The 20,316-nt window shown below is 41.0% G+C and overlaps 1 protein-coding gene across 3 annotated transcripts in view; it reads left to right on the top strand.

Annotated features, from left to right (window-relative positions):
* The first annotated feature begins 13,303 nt into the window (after positions 1–13,303).
* RASSF9 (Ras association domain family member 9) overlaps positions 13,304–20,316 on the top strand; it is a 34,517-nt gene continuing 27,504 nt past the window's right edge. The window contains exons 1-2 of one of the 3 annotated variants that reach the window (XM_005279100.5): positions 13,304–13,925; positions 14,440–14,639. Coding sequence is in view for 1 of the 3 variants with exons in the window: in XM_005279099.5 (XP_005279156.2) it covers positions 13,879–13,925 (47 nt within the window). In the remaining 2 variants the exon portion in view is untranslated. Of the gene's footprint in view, positions 13,926–14,419; positions 14,640–20,316 lie in introns of all 3 variants that reach the window. The other 2 variants (XM_042850949.2, XM_005279099.5) reach the window with 2 other exon arrangements.

Raw genomic sequence — 20,316 nt, 5'->3', positions numbered from 1 at the left:
GTCACAAAAGTAGAGTGATTGTCTCTTAATGAATTACCCTCCCTTCTCCTCCTCCTCCACAGCCCCCGCCCCCAGATACTCAGTTCTGAGTGAAACTGACGCGATTCACTAATTGCGCTGCGCTGCTCCACACTCCTTGACGCACACAGAGATCAGTTCAGAAACGTTCTACATACGGAGCAACCCGGTGTTCGGCTCACCTGTTCTGCCATACACACAGCAACCCGAAAGATAGGGCAGTTCTTAGTTCTTTATGGGGAATAAGGTGTATGTGCGTGTGCATTAAAAAGGAGTGATCACTTGGCAATGAGATGCACTGTACAAGATGCAAGAAAGATGCTCTGGGAAAGGGAGCTATATTAAAAGGGCGAACATCTTACCCCAGTATCCCTTGAGATCACCCCATAATCATTTTACATACTTCCCCTCTGTAAATGTGTTGCCGAATTTTACTAATTGCTCGACAAACAATGCGAGGGAATAAAATGTATATTGATTTATATGGAACCGATGTTTTGTGCCATCAAAGGTTGGTGGCGGTTTTTTTATGTATATTTTCCATAGATTTTTTTTTTAAATTTAGGACACACTAATAGCTAGACTTTAGGCTATTTTGTGTGTCCTAAATTATATAGTATACATATATAATGTCTGAAAGTTTAAGTGTGCTATAGGGTAATGAAAAATATTCCCATGATATAGGAATTATATTTTGGCACCAGTGTTGCACAATATTGATAGGGATTTCCCCGCAGTCCCACTCTCCAGGACATAATGAGAACAGATTCTAGGTGGGTAAAAACTGTGGTATATACATTAAAAAAAAACGACATACAGACGATACAAATGTATGCAGTTCAAGTGATAGGATATTTTGTGTAGCTGCTTTCTTTAAACCGGAGCTGAGGTGTTTCGTTTTGGCAGGTGTCTTTGCTTCCATTAGGGGGCGCAATGGAAGTATGAGAAAAATCACTCTTCCCGCTATTGGTATTCAAGCTTTAAGATCCTTATAGAAAACTCAGAGCTATATTGACTTGAGTTAATAGAGCCTCCTATTGTATGCAAACTGGATTGGTGAAGTATTTCTCATTTGTGTTTACATTCTTTCCCTATAATTTTTATCCTCAGCACCATCACTATAAATGCAAAGAATATTTGAAGCAGTGGAAGGGTGCATTGAGGTGAAATGCTACAGAATCACATTAGCCTGGAGCACATTATTTCTTTACAATGTAACTTTTCTCAAAGACAAATGTTCCATCTGCTGAAGGCAGAGAATGCATATATTACAGTGCAGCATATTTTGATCTGTGGGGATTTATTTAAGGACTGGTACACGAAGTCCACATGCCAGCAACACACTCATTGAATGATTGCTTCTCAAACGATGATTGCGCAGCACTGAAGAGGAAATAGTTTCCTTTAAAAGCAAAAGCAATGACAGTGATCAATTATATCCTTCTCTCCACGTGCTACACACTTTTACATACTGTTGAAATGTATTCCTTGTAGTTAAAAAATACACCATATTTAAAACATCCTGCCACCCAAGGCAGCCTTAGGTCAGACTTCTTCTGTATGGATTCCCGTTTTGCACCTCTGTAAAGTTTTTTGTACTGTTGTCACACATGGATAAATATGAAGAAACATACCCCAAGTTAGTTCTTGGATTATTGTTGGCACTTTAACCCAAACCTATTATTGAAAGCTTTTTCTTTCCTGTAATTCTGGCTTACTAAGCAAGGATGTTTTTTTTGAAATAAAGCTTTCCTATTTTTCCTATTTTTTCATTCATATTATGGTTACTGAGGATCACAACTACACACAGTATAAAGACCAATCGTTAACTAATTTTACTCCCTGGGTGTGCTGTTTCTTTTCAGAAAGTTCTGTGAATAGGAATCATATCTAGTGTCTACTCTCTGCATGGGTTTCTCCAACAGTGTAATTCCCATATTCTTACATAACTGAAATGTACAGTGATGGGGGGGGAGGGGGTGTTCCCGCAGTGAGTGTCAGTTTTACTGCCACTAAAAGATGTGATCATCTAGTTTTTATCCTGGTTCTCTCTGGATTGTAAATCTCCAGGGAATAATTTAGGGTTCTGTTATGCTATAACCTTTCTGAGTCCTGCCTCTGTTTTTATCCCACTACTAGCAAATAATCAGGCATGAACACTAAAGTAATTCAAAATCTCTTTTGCTTCTACATTCCCTCTTCAGTACTCATCTGTACCTTCTAGACATATCATTTTCAAATGTACTGGGGTCAGCAACCATTGATCCAGCACCCTGGAGTAGTTTTCTTTTGTTCTAAATGAGATTGAACAGTCTGTTCTTTTCCCGTTGCTCCTTTGTTTCCTTTCCTCCAGCTTCTTGCTATGTCTGCAGCTTTCCCCTACTGTTGCATTAAAATGTGGTATAGTGGGAATAGTAAGCATTTTAATAACTGAATCTCAAAATCAGTTATTTTCATTCCTAGGTCTTTCCTGTTTGGAAGCATTTCTTTCATTTGCAGAAGAAATTGCCCTGGGAAGGCTTTCTAGGAGGTAATTGTTTCTCTTTCTGTAAGGTTCACTTTCTATTTGTGGAGGTCCCTTTTAAAAAAAATATCTCTGACCCACATAACCTAGGGAAAATACGTACAGCCCCTCAAACATGTCAGCTAGGGTGGGGATGTTGTCATATCAGACAATATTCAGACTGTGGTCTGCACAGCACTCTCGGGCCCACACACCACCTTCTCTCACAGTGGCAAAAAGCAGCTGCAGGTAATCAAACAGTGGTGCTTCCTATTAGATGTAGTCCAATAAAAGAACAAACAAACTAACCTCTATGCACCCTGTGTATCTGCTTTGTCTTTTGTATCTGTAAATACAGCTGCAATCAGTTCTGAGGATGACACCAAATATGATGGAGTTAGTAGCTATAGAGAAGAGAACCAAACTGCTAAATGTGCTGGAGTGAGAGGAGCAGAAGCTACAGGTAAATGAGAGGAGAATAAGTATCAAATAATTGGTAAAGTCTTCCACCCAGGGAGCAGAAATAATTAGACAGATGCAAAATGGGGAGAAATGCACCCAACTGCACTCATCTCATTAAAGCAGGTTTATTTTCATATTATCTGTTTGACAGTGTCCTATGACATTGTTTGGAACCAAGCTCTGCAGGTGCTACAAGGAAAGTGTGGAATCCTGAATTTCATAGAGGAGTTACCCCTTCCCCTTCAGAAGTGGGAGCAAGGCCTCCCCTCAAACTTGGGGGCATTGTGACTTCAATGGAATCACATCTGTGTAACCTTCTCTGGTTATGGTCCATGGGTCTGAACAGAAGATGATGGCTGTTCCCTTCCAACCAGCCCCTTCCATGCCACGGCTCTGCTCAGTGTCCTGCCCCCAGGGCTGGCTCCAGCATTTCTGCTGCCCCAAGCAAAAAAAAAAAAAGCTGCGATCGCGATCGGCGGTGGCAATTGGAAAAAAAAAAAAGCCGCGATCAGCGGCGGCAGTTCAGCAGCAGGTCCCTCACTCCTAGAGGGAGTGAGGGACCTGCCACCCCCGAATTGCCTCAGGTGCCACCCCTCTCCCTTGGCCACCCCTGCTTGTTAAGTTGGTGCCTGGAGCTGGCCATGCCTGCCCCTCCCCCATTGTGGACCCTGGTCTGCACTGAGAAAGCTCCACCGGGTCTGGAGGAAGAGAGAATGGTCTCACTGAGGCAGCAGAGCCCCTTTCTGGATAGAAGGGGTGAGATCTCCACATGGAGGTGTCCTTCACTCAGAGATCAAATGAACATTGTAAAATTTGAGTTCAGAGTGCCAGTACAGGACAATTAAATGTTTTCAAGGGTTTTGGGGCGATCTTTTTTTGGAGGGGGGATAGTGAGGGAGGGGAAGGTTGGCATCCTTGATTCACTGGTTGGAAAAATTCACCTATTTTCTTTAGCTTCCATCTCAGAGTTTCCTAGAGAACTGTCCATTCAGGACTGCATTTCTTCCACCCCCATAATTACATATTTTCCAAAATAACCTCAGTGAATTTACCTTTCAATTGACTCCAGTGTCCATGATATAGCCACTAAAACATGCACTGTTTTTTTTATTTAAATGTAATTAGATGATATCAGTACAGAATATATGTATATATGTGTGTGTGGAGGAGTGGATAATATCTTTGCCGTGTACCACCGTATATACATACATTCCCCTGTCCTCCCCAACCCCAACCGGTCATGCTTTGATATTGTTTGGTAAACTGAAACAGTTTCCGAGTGAAAAACTGTTACTTTAACAGAACTCTTAAATTGTTGTTGGATTGAACAGATGAGAATGATCATCTACAGTTCTTGAGAAGGAGAAATTAAATCTGCCTGAATTCAGTCATGTGAATTCCACTCTTTCCCAGGGTATTCAGACATGCATGTAGATATGCCTCAGTTTCCCCTCACATATGATAATCGTAGGTAACATGCGCTGTCTCATATGGCATTGGTTAAATTGTATCACTTCAGGAGGAACTGGAGGGCACATTGTGAAAGTTTTGAATATACTATACTTTGTCTCTCCTGCTACCTTCATAAGTATCTCAGATAATTGTGCTGTTATTTTCTTTGTATCTGAGAGACAATTTCACTTCAGCTAGTTATTTAAACATCAGAGAGCTGTGGAAAGATTTTTGAGCTAAAAATACTAAGGAGTATTTCATCTGTGCACAATAGAAATGCAGCATGTCTCTATTGCTGGAAAGAAATGTTCTCAGATCAGTAAGGTTATGCTGAGATCTTCAGCTTGGACAGACCAATATGTTCTCAACCAGGGATAGCCATCATGTTTCAGGGGCCTCAATCATGCCCCTTTCTTTATGCTAGCTATATAGAGAGTCCCAAAACTTATGGAAGGGGGCTCCCAAATTTTTTTATTGTAACTATGGGTCACAGTATGGATAAAATTGGGAACCACTGATTTGATTTAGTTAAGCTTTTTCCTTTACTTAATTTAATAGCTCTTTTTTCATGCCCATTCTTCTTTCTACTCCTTTGCCATAGCAGGCAGAAGTACTAACACCTATGGATTCAGCACCTCTGCATGAATGAATGTATAGCATTCAAGAAAATCTTTAGGGATTAAAAAGCAAACATTACAGTACAGACAATTTTCTAATAAGAAAATGTCACAACAGCAAATATGAGAAAACAATCATTTGCAACATAGATAACTTAAGTAGAAACCCAATGGATACAGAAATGAAAGCATCACTCTTGAAAATAGAATATTGCTTTGCATAATACTAATCATCATATTTTGCATTTACATAGAACCTTTCAATGAAAGAGTTCAATGCTTTACATACATCCATTAATCAAGGCCACATCTACTTGAGGAGCACTTTACCAGCATAGGAATACCAGTATACTATACTGGCAATGCAGTCCTAGTGTGGACAGAGCTTATATCAACAAACCTTTTACCTGGATAGTTTATTCCACCCCCATCCACCTGAGTGAAACAAGCTACACCGGTAAAAGAAATTGATTGACCATGGTGGGTGCAGGATCAGACCGCAAGTGAATTGCCCAAAATAATGTGGCAAGTCAGTGGCAGAGTTTGAAATAGAGTGAAGGAGTGCTCCTGACTCCCACATTCCCGTGTTCTAATCACTGCATAATATTGCCCCAGTCCTGAAAACATTTGCACACAGTCTTAATTCTAAACACAGGCGTAGTCCTGTGCATTTCAATAGCAGTACTCAAGTTCTTAAAATGAAGAGTAGATATATGTGTTTGCAGAACTAGAGCAAACTTTAAAATAGGAAATGACAGTATTCAAATAAATGACACTTATGAGTGTGATGATGATGATATTGTCCAGATAAGCATTGGCTGAATTATTTATTATGAGAACTTTCTATGAAGAATTCTGGCCTTTCTCCTGTTTGTGAACCATTTGCAAATTGATCTGGATTTCTCTGAATGTGTTATTCATATATACATGTTGTAGCCATGTGGTCCCAGGATATTAGAACAACAAGGTGCGTGAGGTAATAGCTTTTATTGGACCAACTTCTGTTGGTGAGTGAGAAGAAAAAGAGCTCTCTGTAAGCTCGAAAGCTTGTCTTTCTCATCAAAAGAAACTGGTCCAATAAAAGATTACATCACTCACCCTGTCCCTTTGTTATTTATAAGTATTCACTAAATAGCTTCTGTGAACAAGTGTTCACACACTATTAACTTTCAGTATTCATGGTAGGTGACTAGTCATCTAATTTATATAGCATTTTCTACTCCTGACTAAGATAAAAGTTTTCTTTTTTGTTAAGTATCAGAGGGGTAGCTGTGTTAGTCTGAATCTGTAAAAAGCAACAGAGGGTCCTGTGGCACCTTTAAGACTAACAGAAGTATTGGGAGCAAAAGCTTTCGTGGGTAAGAACCTCACTTCTTCAGATGCAAGAAATGGAAATCTCCAGAGGCAGGTATCAATCAGTATGGAGATAATGAGGTTAGTTCAATCAGGGAGGGTGAGGTGCTCTGCTAGCAGTTGAGGTCTGAACACCAAGGGAGGAGAAACTGCTTCTGTAGTCGGATAGCCATTCACAGTCTTTGTTTAATCCTGATCTTTGATGGTGTCAAATTTTCAAATGAACTGGAGCTCAGCAGTTTCTCTTTGGAGTCTGGTCCTGAAGTTTTTTTGCTGTAAGATGGCTACCTTTACATCTGCTATTGTGTGGCCAGCGAGGTTGAAGTGTTCTCCTACAGGTTTTTGTATATTGCCATTCCTGATATCTGACTTGTGTCCATTTATCCTCTTGCGTAGTGACTGTCCAATTTGGCCAATGTACATAGCAGAGGGGCATTGCTGGCATATGATGGCATATATAACATTGGTGGACGTGCAGGTGAATGAGCCGGTGATGTTGTAGCTGATCTGGTTAGGTCCTGTGATGGTGTTGCTGGTGTAGATATGTGGGCAGAGTTGGCATCGAGGTTTGCTGCAGGTTGGTTCCTGAGTTAGAGTTGTTATGGTGCGGTGCGTGGTTGCTGGTAAGAATATGCTTAAGGTTGGCAGGTTGTCTGTGGGCGAGGACTGGCCTGCCTCCCAAGGTCTGTGAAAGTGAGGGATCATTGTCCAGGATGGGTTGTAGATCACTGATGATGCATTGGAGAGGTTTAAGCTGAGGACTGTAGGTGATGGCCAGTGGAGTTCTGTTGGTTTCTTTTTTGGGCCTGTCTTGTAGCAGGAGGCTTCTGGGTACACGTCTGGCTCTGTTGATTTGTTTCTTTATTTCCTTGTGTGGGTATCGTAGTTTTGAGAATGCTTGGTGAAGATCTTGTAGGTGTTGGTCTCTGTCTGAGGGGTTGGAGAAAAAAAAAAAATTAGTGGAGATATCCCATCTCCTAGAACTGGAAGGGACCTTGAAAGGTCATCGAGTCCAGCCCCCTGCCTTCACTAGCAGGACCAAGTACTGATTTGCCCCAGATCCCTAAGTGGCCCCCTCAAGGATTGAACTCACAACCCTGGGTTTAGCAGGCCAATGCTCAAACCACTGAGCTATCCCTCCCCCTATGTTGCTCAGAGTGTGAAAAATCCACACCCATGTGCAACGGAGTTATACCAACCTAACCCTTAATGTAGACAGTGCTATGCCAATGGAAGAGCTTCTCCCTTTGACATAGCTACCAACTCTAGCAGAGGTGGATTAAATTACACCTATGGAAGAAGCTCCCCTGTTGGTTTAGTGGTGTCTTCATTGAAGCACTATAGCAGCACAGCTGCACCACTGCAGTGTTTTAAGTACAGACCTGCCCTTAGTTTTAGGGTATATTTTCAAAAGTGTCTAAGTTACCAGAGCCTAACTAGACTAGACAAATCACTAGAAAATATGCTGCAGGGATCAATCCTTCACTGACAAGAAGATGAACTAAATATGACCTATTCAGTCTTGTCAATCTCTGATTTCTGTGTCTGAGTTGTATGTGGTGCTACATAATTTGCTTTATGCTCTTCTTAGCGTAGATAGAGAAGGGGCATGAGTGGACGAGAGCTGAGGAAGCGTTGTTCCAGGTCAGCCATAAAAATGTTGGCATATTGTGGGGCCATGCAGGTGCCCATCACAGGACCTAACCAGATCAGCTACAACATCACCGGCTCATTCACCTGCACATCCACCAATGTTATATATGCCATCATATGCCAGCAATGCCCCTCTGCTATGTACATTGGCCAAACTGGACAGTCACTACGCAAGAGGATAAATGGACAGATATCAGGAATGGCAATATACAAAAACCTGTAGGAGAACACTTCAACCTCCCTGGCCACACAATAACAGATGTAAAGGTAGCCATCTTACAGCAAAAAAACTTCAGGACCAGACTCCAAAGAGAAACTGCTGAGCTCCAGTACATTTGCAAATTTGACACCATCAGATCAGGATTAAACAAAGACTGTGAATGGCTATCCAACCACAGAAGCAGTTTCTCCTCCCTTGGTGTTCACACCTCAACTGCTAGCAGAGCACCTCACCCTCCCTGATTGAACTAACCTCGTTATCTCCACACTGATATATACCTGCCTCTGGAGATTTCCATTACTTGCATGTGAAGAAGTGAGGTTCTTACCCATGAAAGCTTATGCTCCCAATACTTCTATTAGTCTTAAAGGTGCCACAGGACCCTCTGTTGCTTTCTTTTTTGTTATATTTTAAATTCACCTCTGGTACCAATTTTTAGACAATACATTGTTCTTGCCAAATCTGTGAAGATGATGTGATTTGTAAACATTTTCCTAAACAAACTGGTGGCTGTCCACATGCTTTCTAATGATTTGATCAATAATTTCTGCTGCCAGTACATTTTTTTTTAGCTGAAAGAGAAAATAACTTTTTAAAATCTTTTCAACCAGTTCTATTGAATGAATAATATGACCCAATGAATAACAGCAAATTGGATTATATCCAGTCCTATATAGGTTCTTTTACCACACTAATCACTGTAATATCTGAGCTCCTTCTAATCCTGCACTAAGCAGAATGATTGACATTCATCTTACTGTGAAACTATTTACATGGTTTTGTCCTATTAGATCAGCTATAGACCAGATGAAAGTTGCATAAAATTTTCGATGCATCTTGAGGAAATGGACAATTACGTCAACAAATTAGAAAAGCTTTATAAAGTGAACTGTTGAATTAAACAATTAGGGCTGAGTTGTAGTTGTTGATTGCATCAAGACACTTTTGTAGTAAGATGACGCCTGAACTGACAATGCATTAAAATTCAGTGTAGTGAAGTGCACCTAAAAGTATCTCAGGCAGAGGCTCATATTTCCGTTGTGTTATAATTGTAACTATTCAATTTAAATTCCATATGACTCTACTGATTTCAGGGTTGTGCGTAGCCTTCCACTTGATCAGTACCATCTCACAAACAGAATTTCTTTATAAACAGGAAATTAATGCATCATAAAATACATTAAATCCTTAGCCTCTTTATATGCACAAAGCAAGACAATCCTACATTGAAACAGTTACTATATCCTTCTTTCACTTCACTTTACATAAAATTAAAGGAGATTCCTCAACAGGAATCTCCATATGATATAATACCTGGACAGAAATAAATTCATATGCAGAGTGTATTCATGCATCCTTTTCATTGAAGCTAATAGGGGTGTTGCCTGAGCAAGGAGTGAAGGATCAGGGCCTTAAAATACAAGTGAATGACTGTAAATAAGTTAGAAAATCTGACCTCCAATGCAGTGAAACAAACAGAAGTGTTTTGACTCTACTGTTCTAAAAGTTTCGAGGTCAGTTGATAACAGCACAGCCAAGGGCATTTCTGTCTCTCATAATATCCGGCAAGTGGATTTCTCATATGGAACAGCTGGCCCTAAGAAGAGCATAAAGCAAATTATGTAGCACCACATACAACTCAGACACAGAAATCAGAGATTGACAAGACTGAATAGGTCATATTTAGTTCATCTTCTTGTCAGTGAAGGATTGCATATTTTCTAGTGATTTGTCTAGTCTAGTTAGGCTCTGGTAACTTAGACACTTTTGAAAATATACCCTAAAACTAAGGGCAGGTCTGCACTTAAAACACTGCAGTGGTGCAGCTGTGCTGTTATAGTGCTTCAATGAAGACACCACTAAACCAACAGGGGAGCTTCTTCCATAGGTGTAATTTAATCCACCTCTGCTAGAGTTGGTAGCTATGTCAAAGGGAGAAGCTCTTCCATCCGCATAGCACTGTCTACACTGAGGGTTAGGTTGGTATAACTCCGTTGCGCACGGGTGTGGATTTTTCACACTCTGAGCAACATAGTTATACCGATGTATGTTTGTAATGTAGACCAGGCCTAAGTTCCATTAATGTTCCATGAGATGCTCCTAAGTGATGTGGGTGCTTTTGATTTTTTTTTTTCTTTAATGTCCTAAGCCAGTGGTGGGCCACCTGTGGGCCGCACGTGGCCCATCAGGGTAATCCACTGACGGGCTGTGAGACAGTTTGTTTACATTGACCATCTTCAGGCACAGCCGCCCGCAGCTCCCAGTGGCCGCGGTTCGCCATTCCCAGCCAATGGGAGCTCCGGGAAGCGCTGGCCAGCACGTCCCTGGCCCACTGGGAGCAGGGCTTCAGACTCCAGCCCCAGGATCACCTCTCCCCATGCTGCTCCTGGTCCCTGCTGCCTCCTCCAGCCCCCAGCTGTACAGCCGGACCCCAGGCTCCAACTCCTCACTCCCACATTCCCCCATCATCCGACCACCACTGCCTCCTCCAGTCCCTTTTAAGCCCTGGGTCTCCTGCCTCCTAACCCACCTCCTCATCCAGAGTTTTATTTGTCCCCCAGCTTGCCGGGGATGAGTAACTCTGCTGTGAAAAGTAATATGTACAAATATCACTTTTCACAGCAGCAACCAAGTCTAAAAAAAAAATAACAATAACAAAAAAAGTAAAACACACAAAGTACCTTATTTGTGTTTCTATTCTGTTTAGGTCCAGTAAAGAATAGAGACACCAGAACATTATTTTTATTACTGAGTCTGCAAAAAACCCTACATAAATAAATTACAATGATTTGGACATGTATATGTGCATATTTATTTGTTTTTCCTAAAGTTAATTAAGTATTTTAAGAAAAACTGTCAGAGTGGCCACCAGCAAGAGTTGGTGGCTGTACTCTGAGGCCACCAAAAAACTCCTTGTGAGAACCCCTGATAGACCTTTATATCAACAAAATAATACCTATATATATATAAAATAAAATCCTGCTAAGTTTTTTGTCTTCAGTGATATCTTGTGACAATGAGTTCCATGGGTTAATTGTACATTGTGTGAAAAAACTATTTCTTTTTATCACTTTGAAATTTGTTTCCTTTCAGTTTCATTGTATGTTTCCTCTTCTTGCATTTTAGAAAGAGTCTATTGAAACTCCCATCTCATTTGGTACTTTGTATACCTATCATGACCTCTCTTACTTGCCTCCTCTCTAAAGTAAACTATACAGATATTTTCAGTCTCATTTCAGAAAGAGTGCAAAGGGTAAGTATGTTATTTCAAACCTGGATAGAAATGTACAGTTGTTATTGCAGGAGTCTTTCCTAAAATTCATGCCATTAAAATGAAAATGGAAACTTTAGAGGTTTGCACAATGAAGTGTGTGTATATAAAATTTACCCTAAAGATTTATTTTTAAATCTGCTTTGTGTTTCCTGAGGTCCATCCATATGATTAAGTTTATCTGGCAATTGCAGGTGAATAAAGGAACAAATAGGCCACTACATCACACCGTACTTTAATAGTTACAATCAATTAATACTGTGAGATGATAGCTGATTAATTTGGAAGTGTAAGAACAGCTGTAGATGTTGTCCAATTCCCATTTATCTTTGTAATGAGGAGAAAAGTAAGTGAGCAATATTAGAATGCTTCACATTGTAATATGCAGCAGATAAAGCTATTTAATGTTACCTTTGCCAACAAGGGAGAGGGAAGGAAAAATCCCTTTATTTTAATACCTATTTTACTCTCAGAAATTCTCAGCAGCTAAATAGCAATTCTGTGCCAAGACTGTCTTGCAAACATCTCAGGGGGTTTGGAAAATATTTGCCACCATTTAAAGGTGAAGAAATCCCCACCTACAGCATATAAACCCTGACCCGAAAGGACTCCCATTGATTTCAGTGGGTTTTGGATCAGGCATATAATACCCAAAGCAGATCCTGCTTCATGAAACCTCCCTTGGCAGCAGCCTCAGGAATCTGAGAGATTTGTGTGTGTGTGTGTGTGTGTTAATTTAACCCACCCAAACAAGCTGTGACTCCAGTTCCTCTCTTTGTAGTCACAGCTCAGGGAGTTTACAGACATGGGATTGAACTGAAAGTATGTGGGGCATTCCCAGGGCTGCCAGTAATAAGTAACCCATGGAATGGGCTCTAGCTTTGTTTATTGCAGGCTGATGTGACCATCTCTGCTTACGGAAATGGGGTATTTTATTCCAATGTCAAAAACGACAAAGCTCTTTCTAGATAAACCCATCACTCTACCTGATTACTCCTCTTGTTTAATACAAACACCAGCAGAGGTGGGACAAGGCTAAATTCAGGATGCCTGATTAACTATTACACCTACAGCTTGGTATAGCCATTTGCAGCAGTATAAAGTGAGTGTAAAATGCAATGAACTCAGAATGGAAACATTTTACACCTACTCTGTAAAGGTGCAAATAACTGTACAAGCTACAGGGCAAAGGTTCATTCTCCCCTGCCCCCAGTACCCTCCACCATCAGTTCCCTATTTATACACCTTTCCGCTTTAATGGGTCAGCCTTTCTGCACTGTAATTCCCAGCCAAAGCCCATTGAAGTTAATGGGATCCATGTTTTCCCTTTCAAAAGCTTTATTACTAATCCTCTTTATGCATTAGTGCCCGGGATTTTGGAGCAAACAACAACTTTAACACATGCTCACTTCTTTAACAAAGCCGGCCAAAAAAATACACCATGTTGGAGTGTGCAATGAGGTATTGCATTGTCCCTTTCTATTCTTCTAGCCACTCTCCCTTCCTAACAGCCCCATTTTATGGCCCGATTTTCAAAGGTGCTGAGGACCTACAGTTCTCACTAGCTTCAGCTAGAATTGGGGGTTCTCAGCACTTTTGAAAATCAGGCCCTCTTGGGAAGTGTTATGAAGCCACACGTGGCTGCTGAGTGAGGTTTGCAGACTAAAGTGTCTAAAGGTTTATATGCACCTAGCAAAGTATCAAATGTTTACCTAAAAGTACAGAGGGGCCAGAGAGGTAGTAGCTGTGACCTACTTTGTCACTTCATCTCCCGACTGTTGCTACACCCTGTAATGAGAAGCAGCTACAGATTGATCTGTAAGGAAAGTTATTGTTATGCACTAGAACTGGTGGAACAACTGTTGTCTGCCCTTCATTAAGGCTTGTGTTTAGCTGCTCGACTTGACTTTAAGTGGCTGGAACTTGGCGGAGAAAGTTTGAATCCTTCTGTTGTGTGTTCTTGCCTAGCTCCCTCCTGGAGTCAAATCCCCTTTTTCCCTTTGTTGATCCGTGCCTTGGCGGCTGGCAAGGCTGAAAGTTTAGCAAGTTCTGCAAATAACTTCACATCACAATAGAAAGTGTTTTTTTTTTTTCCTTTTTCCTGCTCATAAACGCCTCCTTGAAGATTGCAGCTGGGCAGGACTCCAAAGGTGCAGCAGCAACAACAAACCAGTAGTTCAGAGTTAGCAAATTGCACAACTTCCAGCTCATCGCTACGCTGGGTGACTACTAACAAGCTGAAGGAGGTGAGGGGAAAGAGGGGGAGGAAAGAACACCCCAGCCTTGGGTTTGGACGCGTTGATGTGGTGGTTCGGCCGCTGGAGTGGCTATGGCTCCCTTTGGAAGGAATCTATTAAAGACCCGGCACAAAAGCAGGTAAAGTGTGCGTGTGCGCGCGGGGGGGCACTTGATGTGTTGTTTTGCAATTAGGTGACTTCGGGGGGGGGGGAATGTTGTTGGGAAAAGTTGAACCCCCCTGAAACTGACTTAGAAACTTACCTACCGGCTCGTGAGTCAGTTTAATGTGTTGGAGGGATATTGATCCGCGTGTGCAAGTGATGCGTCTCCTTACTCCAATCTGTGCATATTTCGCCCCTTAAAATCTCGGGCAACACTTTTAGTAGGAAGGGCAAGCTCTAATTTAACAGATTCCCTAGCCTTGGGTGCCCTCCGTGCTCCCAGCCCAGCCAGGTTGTTTAAAGTCTCGGGCACCTCGTTTGTAACAGGCTGCAGATTAGTAGGAGTGCAAAGGAATGATTGAAATCCGGATGTTAATGCTGCCATGCGTGGTGGTAACTAATTGCAGCCAGGGTTATAGCGCCCCTTATCAAAGCTGGAAAAAAAAGTATCCGGACCCTCTCTCACACTAGGGCGTTCTTCTTGCTACTAGAACTTCAGAACCAGTGGGAACTGAGTTGGTTAATTGAAAACGGTGTGTTGCTGCATCGACTTTGAGACTCTACTCTGGGGAGATCTGTCTCCCTCCTCCCCGCCCCCACACCAACTTTTTCCGAAGTTTGCCTGGATGTAGGAACTGGGTCCTGAAAACTTCCAAGAATCCCTCCCGTTTCTTACCACATCCCTTTAATTGTAAGTTTGGGGTGAGGGAAGAGGGTAGCATGGTGAATCGAATGTGTTATGTATGGAATTGAGAGGCTTTTAGTGTCCCTATCCCGCTCTCGGAATTTGGGACTCTCTTTTTGCCAAGAAAACTGTTGCCGATAAACTGTGATAGCCCAGGTTCGCTGCTGCGATTTCTAATCCTACAGGTTGATTTTGGCGGCTCCCCCTAATCAAACTTGCTTCTACACGCCAGCTGCATAGACTGGAAAGGGAACTAAATTTGCGCGGTATGAGATTATGTAATTATTTTGAAGTGCTAATATGGCACTAAAGTTTTAAGTGCAAGTTTTCATGGAGAGAACATGCTATTTCAGTCTCGAGTTTCTAATGACTCAACAGGTCTAGCTAATGCTATGCATAACTCGGTCACTAAAAAGCTGGCTGTAAAAGCCTCTGTTGTTATCTTTACTTCATGTTATCCTGCATTTGGAATTTCGTTCATAGTGATCCCGATCCCCTTCCTAGTGGGCAGGATTGGGCATAAATTTGAGGGTATTTGTAGTTCCATAAATTTACTTCAGAGAAAGTTAGGATTGTTTTTCTTTTTTGTTCATTGTTTCCATGCACAGTTATGCCAAAGATTTATACTGAGATTGTGCATACATTTTAGTGAATTATTAATTCAACAAATTAATGAAAGCAAATCACTCCATCAGTTAGGGCCTTCACGAACAATATTATGTTATTTTAGAATCACTAATAGCATGGGATACTGTCCACAAAAGTGCATGGGAACAGGACTGTAATTAATATTTTTCATAAAGGCATTCCACCTTTAGACCTTCTGGAAAGGTTGATATACTATTTAAGACCAAACCAAATATATATAAAATTTTCCTGTATTTTCCTGATACTTTTTAAAAAAGAATTGTATTATATTGACATCAGTTAGCTGAATAAATACATACATACACCCAGAAATATTCATCCCGTTCATTCAGCTGTGAATCTCTTTCTGATTTAAAATACACCCCTCATGGTAATTATGCAGAATGAAGGTCAATTTACAAAGCTTTTTTAGTGTGAATTAGTGAAAAGCTGAGGGGAATCTCCAAAAAGTTGAGACAAACTTCTTCTTCTTCTTCTTCTTCTTCCAGTTTCTCTCTGAAAATGGCATATCTATTCTGACTGGCACAGAAGTGGTGTTTTAATGGGCAATGCGGGGGCAGGGGAGAGGGGATGTAGAAGTCCTGTGCATGTATAATAAGGATGGTGGGAAGGGGAAAGTGATTCTTTTCAAAAATTTCCTAACTACATTTTCAAACAGTGGAACCTAAGTGTATATGTCTAAACTTCTCTATTAGAACAGATTTGTATTTGAGAATTCAAGGTTTGCTTGCAGGGATGGTAAATGTTTTTTGTTTTTTTTTTAAACCCAATATGATGCAATGACCAAGAAAGAGTTACTCTCTTGCTACAGTTGCCATCTTTGCCAGCTTATTTCAAACCTTGCACTGAATGGAAAGTGCCATTCAAGCTTGACATTGGGAGGCAGTGTCATCCGGTGGTTAGAGCAGCAGACGGCATCAAGAATTTTGGGTCGTGATCCAGCTGTGCCCAGTTTGCCTATCTATTAAAAGGCTGTATTGTATTTTCCTTCCTCACAGCAGTGTTTCTGAGGCTTAATGTTTGTATGGCTCTTGGAGAAACTCAGATCAAAGGTGTTATATGTGCAAATAATTAATAAAAATGAGCATTTTCCCCATATTGTATGCAGTGTGGTTGTAGTTGTGTCGGCCCCAAGGTATTAGAGAGACAAAGTGGGTGAGATAATATCTTTTATTGGACCAACTTCTGTTGCTAACAGAGTGGCTCGAAAGCTTCTCTCTCTCACCAGTAGAAATTGGTCCAACAAAACATATCACCTCACCCACTTTTCCCATCCATTTTCCCATTTAGCTTTTTTTATCTTCAAAGTATTTCATGATCATTAACTTAACTTTCATATATTCCCCAGAGATGAGCAATTGTGGAGTATTATCCATATTTTCCAGATGGAGTAAGTGAAGCAGAGATGTAAATGACTTAGCCAAGGCCAGGAAGGCAGTCAGGACAAACACCAGAATTAGAATGAATGAGTTATAGCTGTGTGCTCAGACACAGGACTACACGTCTGTGGTTATTATCGTCGTTACTTTTATTTCATATTCCTCTTCAGATATTAGCAGCTTCTTCAAAGAGTAGGATATACAGTGCATATGGGCAGAGCTAGTGTAGGCTACAATTTCCAAAAGCATCTACATGACTTAGAAATCTTAGCCCAATTGACTTTCAATGAGACTAAGGCTCCTAAGTGCCTATGGGCCACATTTTAAAAGATGAAAATAGGTATATAGGAGGATTTTCAACAGCATCTAGATGTTTGTCACCTTGAATTCATTAGGCACCTACATACCTTTTAAAATCTGGCCTTAAATGACTTTTGAAAATGAGTCTTAGGCTTGTAAGTCACGTAAGTACTTTTCAAAATTGCTGTCTCTGTCACTACCACATTCATCATTCCAAAATTCTTGGCTCACCTTATGCCAAGAAAGATTCAATCACATTTTCTCATTCATTGAGACCGGTCCCCTTGATTTTTCAGAACAAACCTCAACTACTACATTGATCTAGCATTCTATCTAATTTCACAGATTGTTTATTTTTAGGCCAGGCATGGAGGTGAAGGGAAATGGTGCTCAGGGGTCCCTCTCCCTCATGCAGATCTCCTGCAAGTGCCAATCTATATTGCCAGGCGCAAACAGCCAGAGCAATATCTTTGGAGTTGTCAGCATAACTCGGCCATAATGACCTTAAGTTTGGTACAACCATCTGTGTGTTCTATTTACATGCACACAATGTTGCTTGCTGATTGGGCATTACTATTACAAATCTGTTATTTATATTTATTGCTTTTGCTCTTGCTTCATGAACATTTCCACTTCTATCTCTCATTTTTTAGTCCTGCACCGGTAGCCACTGAGTTCATGCAGGCAAAGGAAGCCCGCTGATTAGACATAACCTGTTCTCTTTGCCCTGAGTGATGATTGACTGTTCGGCATTGGGCTCTGATGTGGGAATGGAGGGAAGCCAAGCATGTGGACCCTATAGAGTGGCCCTTCCCAATTAATACCCATGTAGCCCCGAGGACTCACTAGGGGGCAGGATAGCCAGTTAGGTCAAAGCCTTGGTTTAAGCAATACCCATTTGGCACTGACTCAAGATCCCCACCACCTCTTGCTCTACTGGCTGCCCACTGAACCTGTTCAGATCCTGATAGCAAATGCTTATATTTTCCCCACGTCTACAAGTCAGTGTAATACAGTACATATTAAGCCTTGGTGAAGGGATACTCGAAATGCTCAGCATTTGGGTTTGGATTGGCTAGGAACTCAGTTCCAATACTTATCTGAATTATCGTAACCTCATATAAAGTGGGCTGGAAGTCTCATGAGAACATATACACAATGTCTGACACTTCCCTTCTTGGATGCGGGTTACCATGAGAGCAGACTATCTTGTGCCATTTTGGCACTTCTTGTTCCAATCCCATCTGGAGTGTGTGCTCGGTGGGTTGGGGAAGACTTATTCAGAGCCTAAGATTGAATTCAGGTTCAGTTTTAGAAATGGGAAGATATTCAGGGTGGTGACATTATATATTTTCCAAATTATTGTTGTCCATGCCTACATGCAAGTACTTTGAGGCAGGGGTTGTCTTTTTGTTTTGTGTTTGTACAGTGTCTAGCACAACAGGGTCCTGATCCATGACACGGGCTCATAGGCATTATGGTAATACAAATTAATATTAATGATGTTGCTCCGCCATCAGAGAAAGGATCTTCTTTTTGGCCCCAAGCTCATATATTATAATTTATTTTCTGGTCCAACTTGTCTGCTTTGTTGCAAGAACCAATCTGCTTGCTTCACTTTCAGGAAGAGCTATATGTCTGGCAAAACATTAGCTTTATTTCTAAAGAGTTAATTATCTAGGAGAGTAGACTGCAATTTCATTGCAGTGGAGTAAATGGAATGACTAATAGACTTGTGTGTAATACTACACCATCTGGAGAAAGAACAATACTTAAGCAAAGTTGAAGTGAATATGAAACACCAATATAATGTTCAGTGAGGCTGAGAAAATACTGCAGATGAAGAAAAATGTTTTCAATGGAACAAAAGACAAATCTTATTGATAAATGACTTCTTATTGCAGTGGTGAGAAATTAAGATTTCATGTATATGAATGGGAAAAGGGGATCAACTGTGCTACTGAACATGGAATGACTTCAGGATAGAGAAGTAGATTTTCAGTGGCGGGATAGATTTTAACTCTGTATCCTCCATAAAAGTCACATTTGTGACAGGGCTAAATCTCATAGGATGGTCTGAAAACGTGTCCTCAGACCCTTTTTCTCTAGCTCAGACATTCTTAGTTTTTCTTTGGATTTATATGTTGAATAATAATAAAATATACAAAACAGATGGAAGTACTTTACAAACATTATTATTTTAAAACAATCTGCAAACATTAAAATAATCCTGTACAAACATTTATTTATACCCAGCAAGTTAGTATCAATATTGGAGTGTAGGACTTTCTGGTTCCCAGTCACATGTTCAAATGGCTGGACTGTTGTCACTACTGTTGTTGTTGTTAATTCCTAGGAATTAATCAATGAATGAATGATCAGGGCCCCATAGTGCTAGATACTGAATAGACACATAATAAAGAAGACCATCCTTGCCACAGAAATTTTACAGTCTAGGGGCCTTTGTTGAAGTCAATCACTATCAGAATGCAACAGGTGGACAAAACAGACAAGTCTTTTGTATTGGAGTACATATAGTTTAAAAAAAAAAACATGTAAGTCTTAAGTGGGTAAGCAGCCGCAATACAGACAAATGCTGTACAGCATTCTCGTGAATCCATGTCAGCCCACCTCCTTCCTGACCTTGTTTGTCCCTGCTATTCTAGTCCTATGTCTCTGATGAGCAAAGACTATCACAGGTTGGGCAAAATACTTGCCTCAAAAATGCTGCTGATGACATCTGCCTTTCATCTTCTGGAAAGCTGCAGAATTCCTGCACTTGTAAAGCACTGGGGAATTTTCACCCAATACTTTCTACTTTTGTGTTCATGAGATGTAGAAGTTAAGGCCAAGAAATATTCAGAAATGGCTAGTGACTTTGGCAGCTCAACTTTTTGGGCACCCAATGTGAGACTGTTTTAAGGGGACTGATTTTCAGAAAATGCTGCACAACTTTTGAAAACTAACCCCCATTAGAGTGTCTCCAGTTGGGTGCCCACAATCACCAGTCACTTTTGAATATCTTTGGCTTGACTTGCCTACAGGGCATTGCTACCTAGACAATGGGACATGGAATCAGGAGACTGGAGTTGTACTCCTGGTAATGTCACTGACTTGCGTTGTGACCTTCAGCAGCTGATAATCTCCCTGAGCTTCACGGTCCCTCCCTGTAAATTGGGGGTGGTGCCATGTGTCTGCCTCAGAGGGACATAACTAAACCATGTGTCGCCTATAGAAGTGCAAAGAGTAAAAGCCACCCAGGAGGAGAGAGGGAATGTAGCATTAAATCTCACCAAATGAGGGTCAATCCATCCTCATCATCATATCCATTCATTATACTCCACACCCGAACACAA

Source organism: Chrysemys picta, chromosome 1 (genome assembly GCF_011386835.1).
Source record: "Chrysemys picta bellii isolate R12L10 chromosome 1, ASM1138683v2, whole genome shotgun sequence".
Taxonomy (NCBI): Eukaryota; Metazoa; Chordata; order Testudines; family Emydidae; genus Chrysemys; species Chrysemys picta.
The sequence above is the reverse complement of the archived record's forward strand: the minus strand, read 5'-3'. Positions and strand labels throughout refer to the sequence as shown.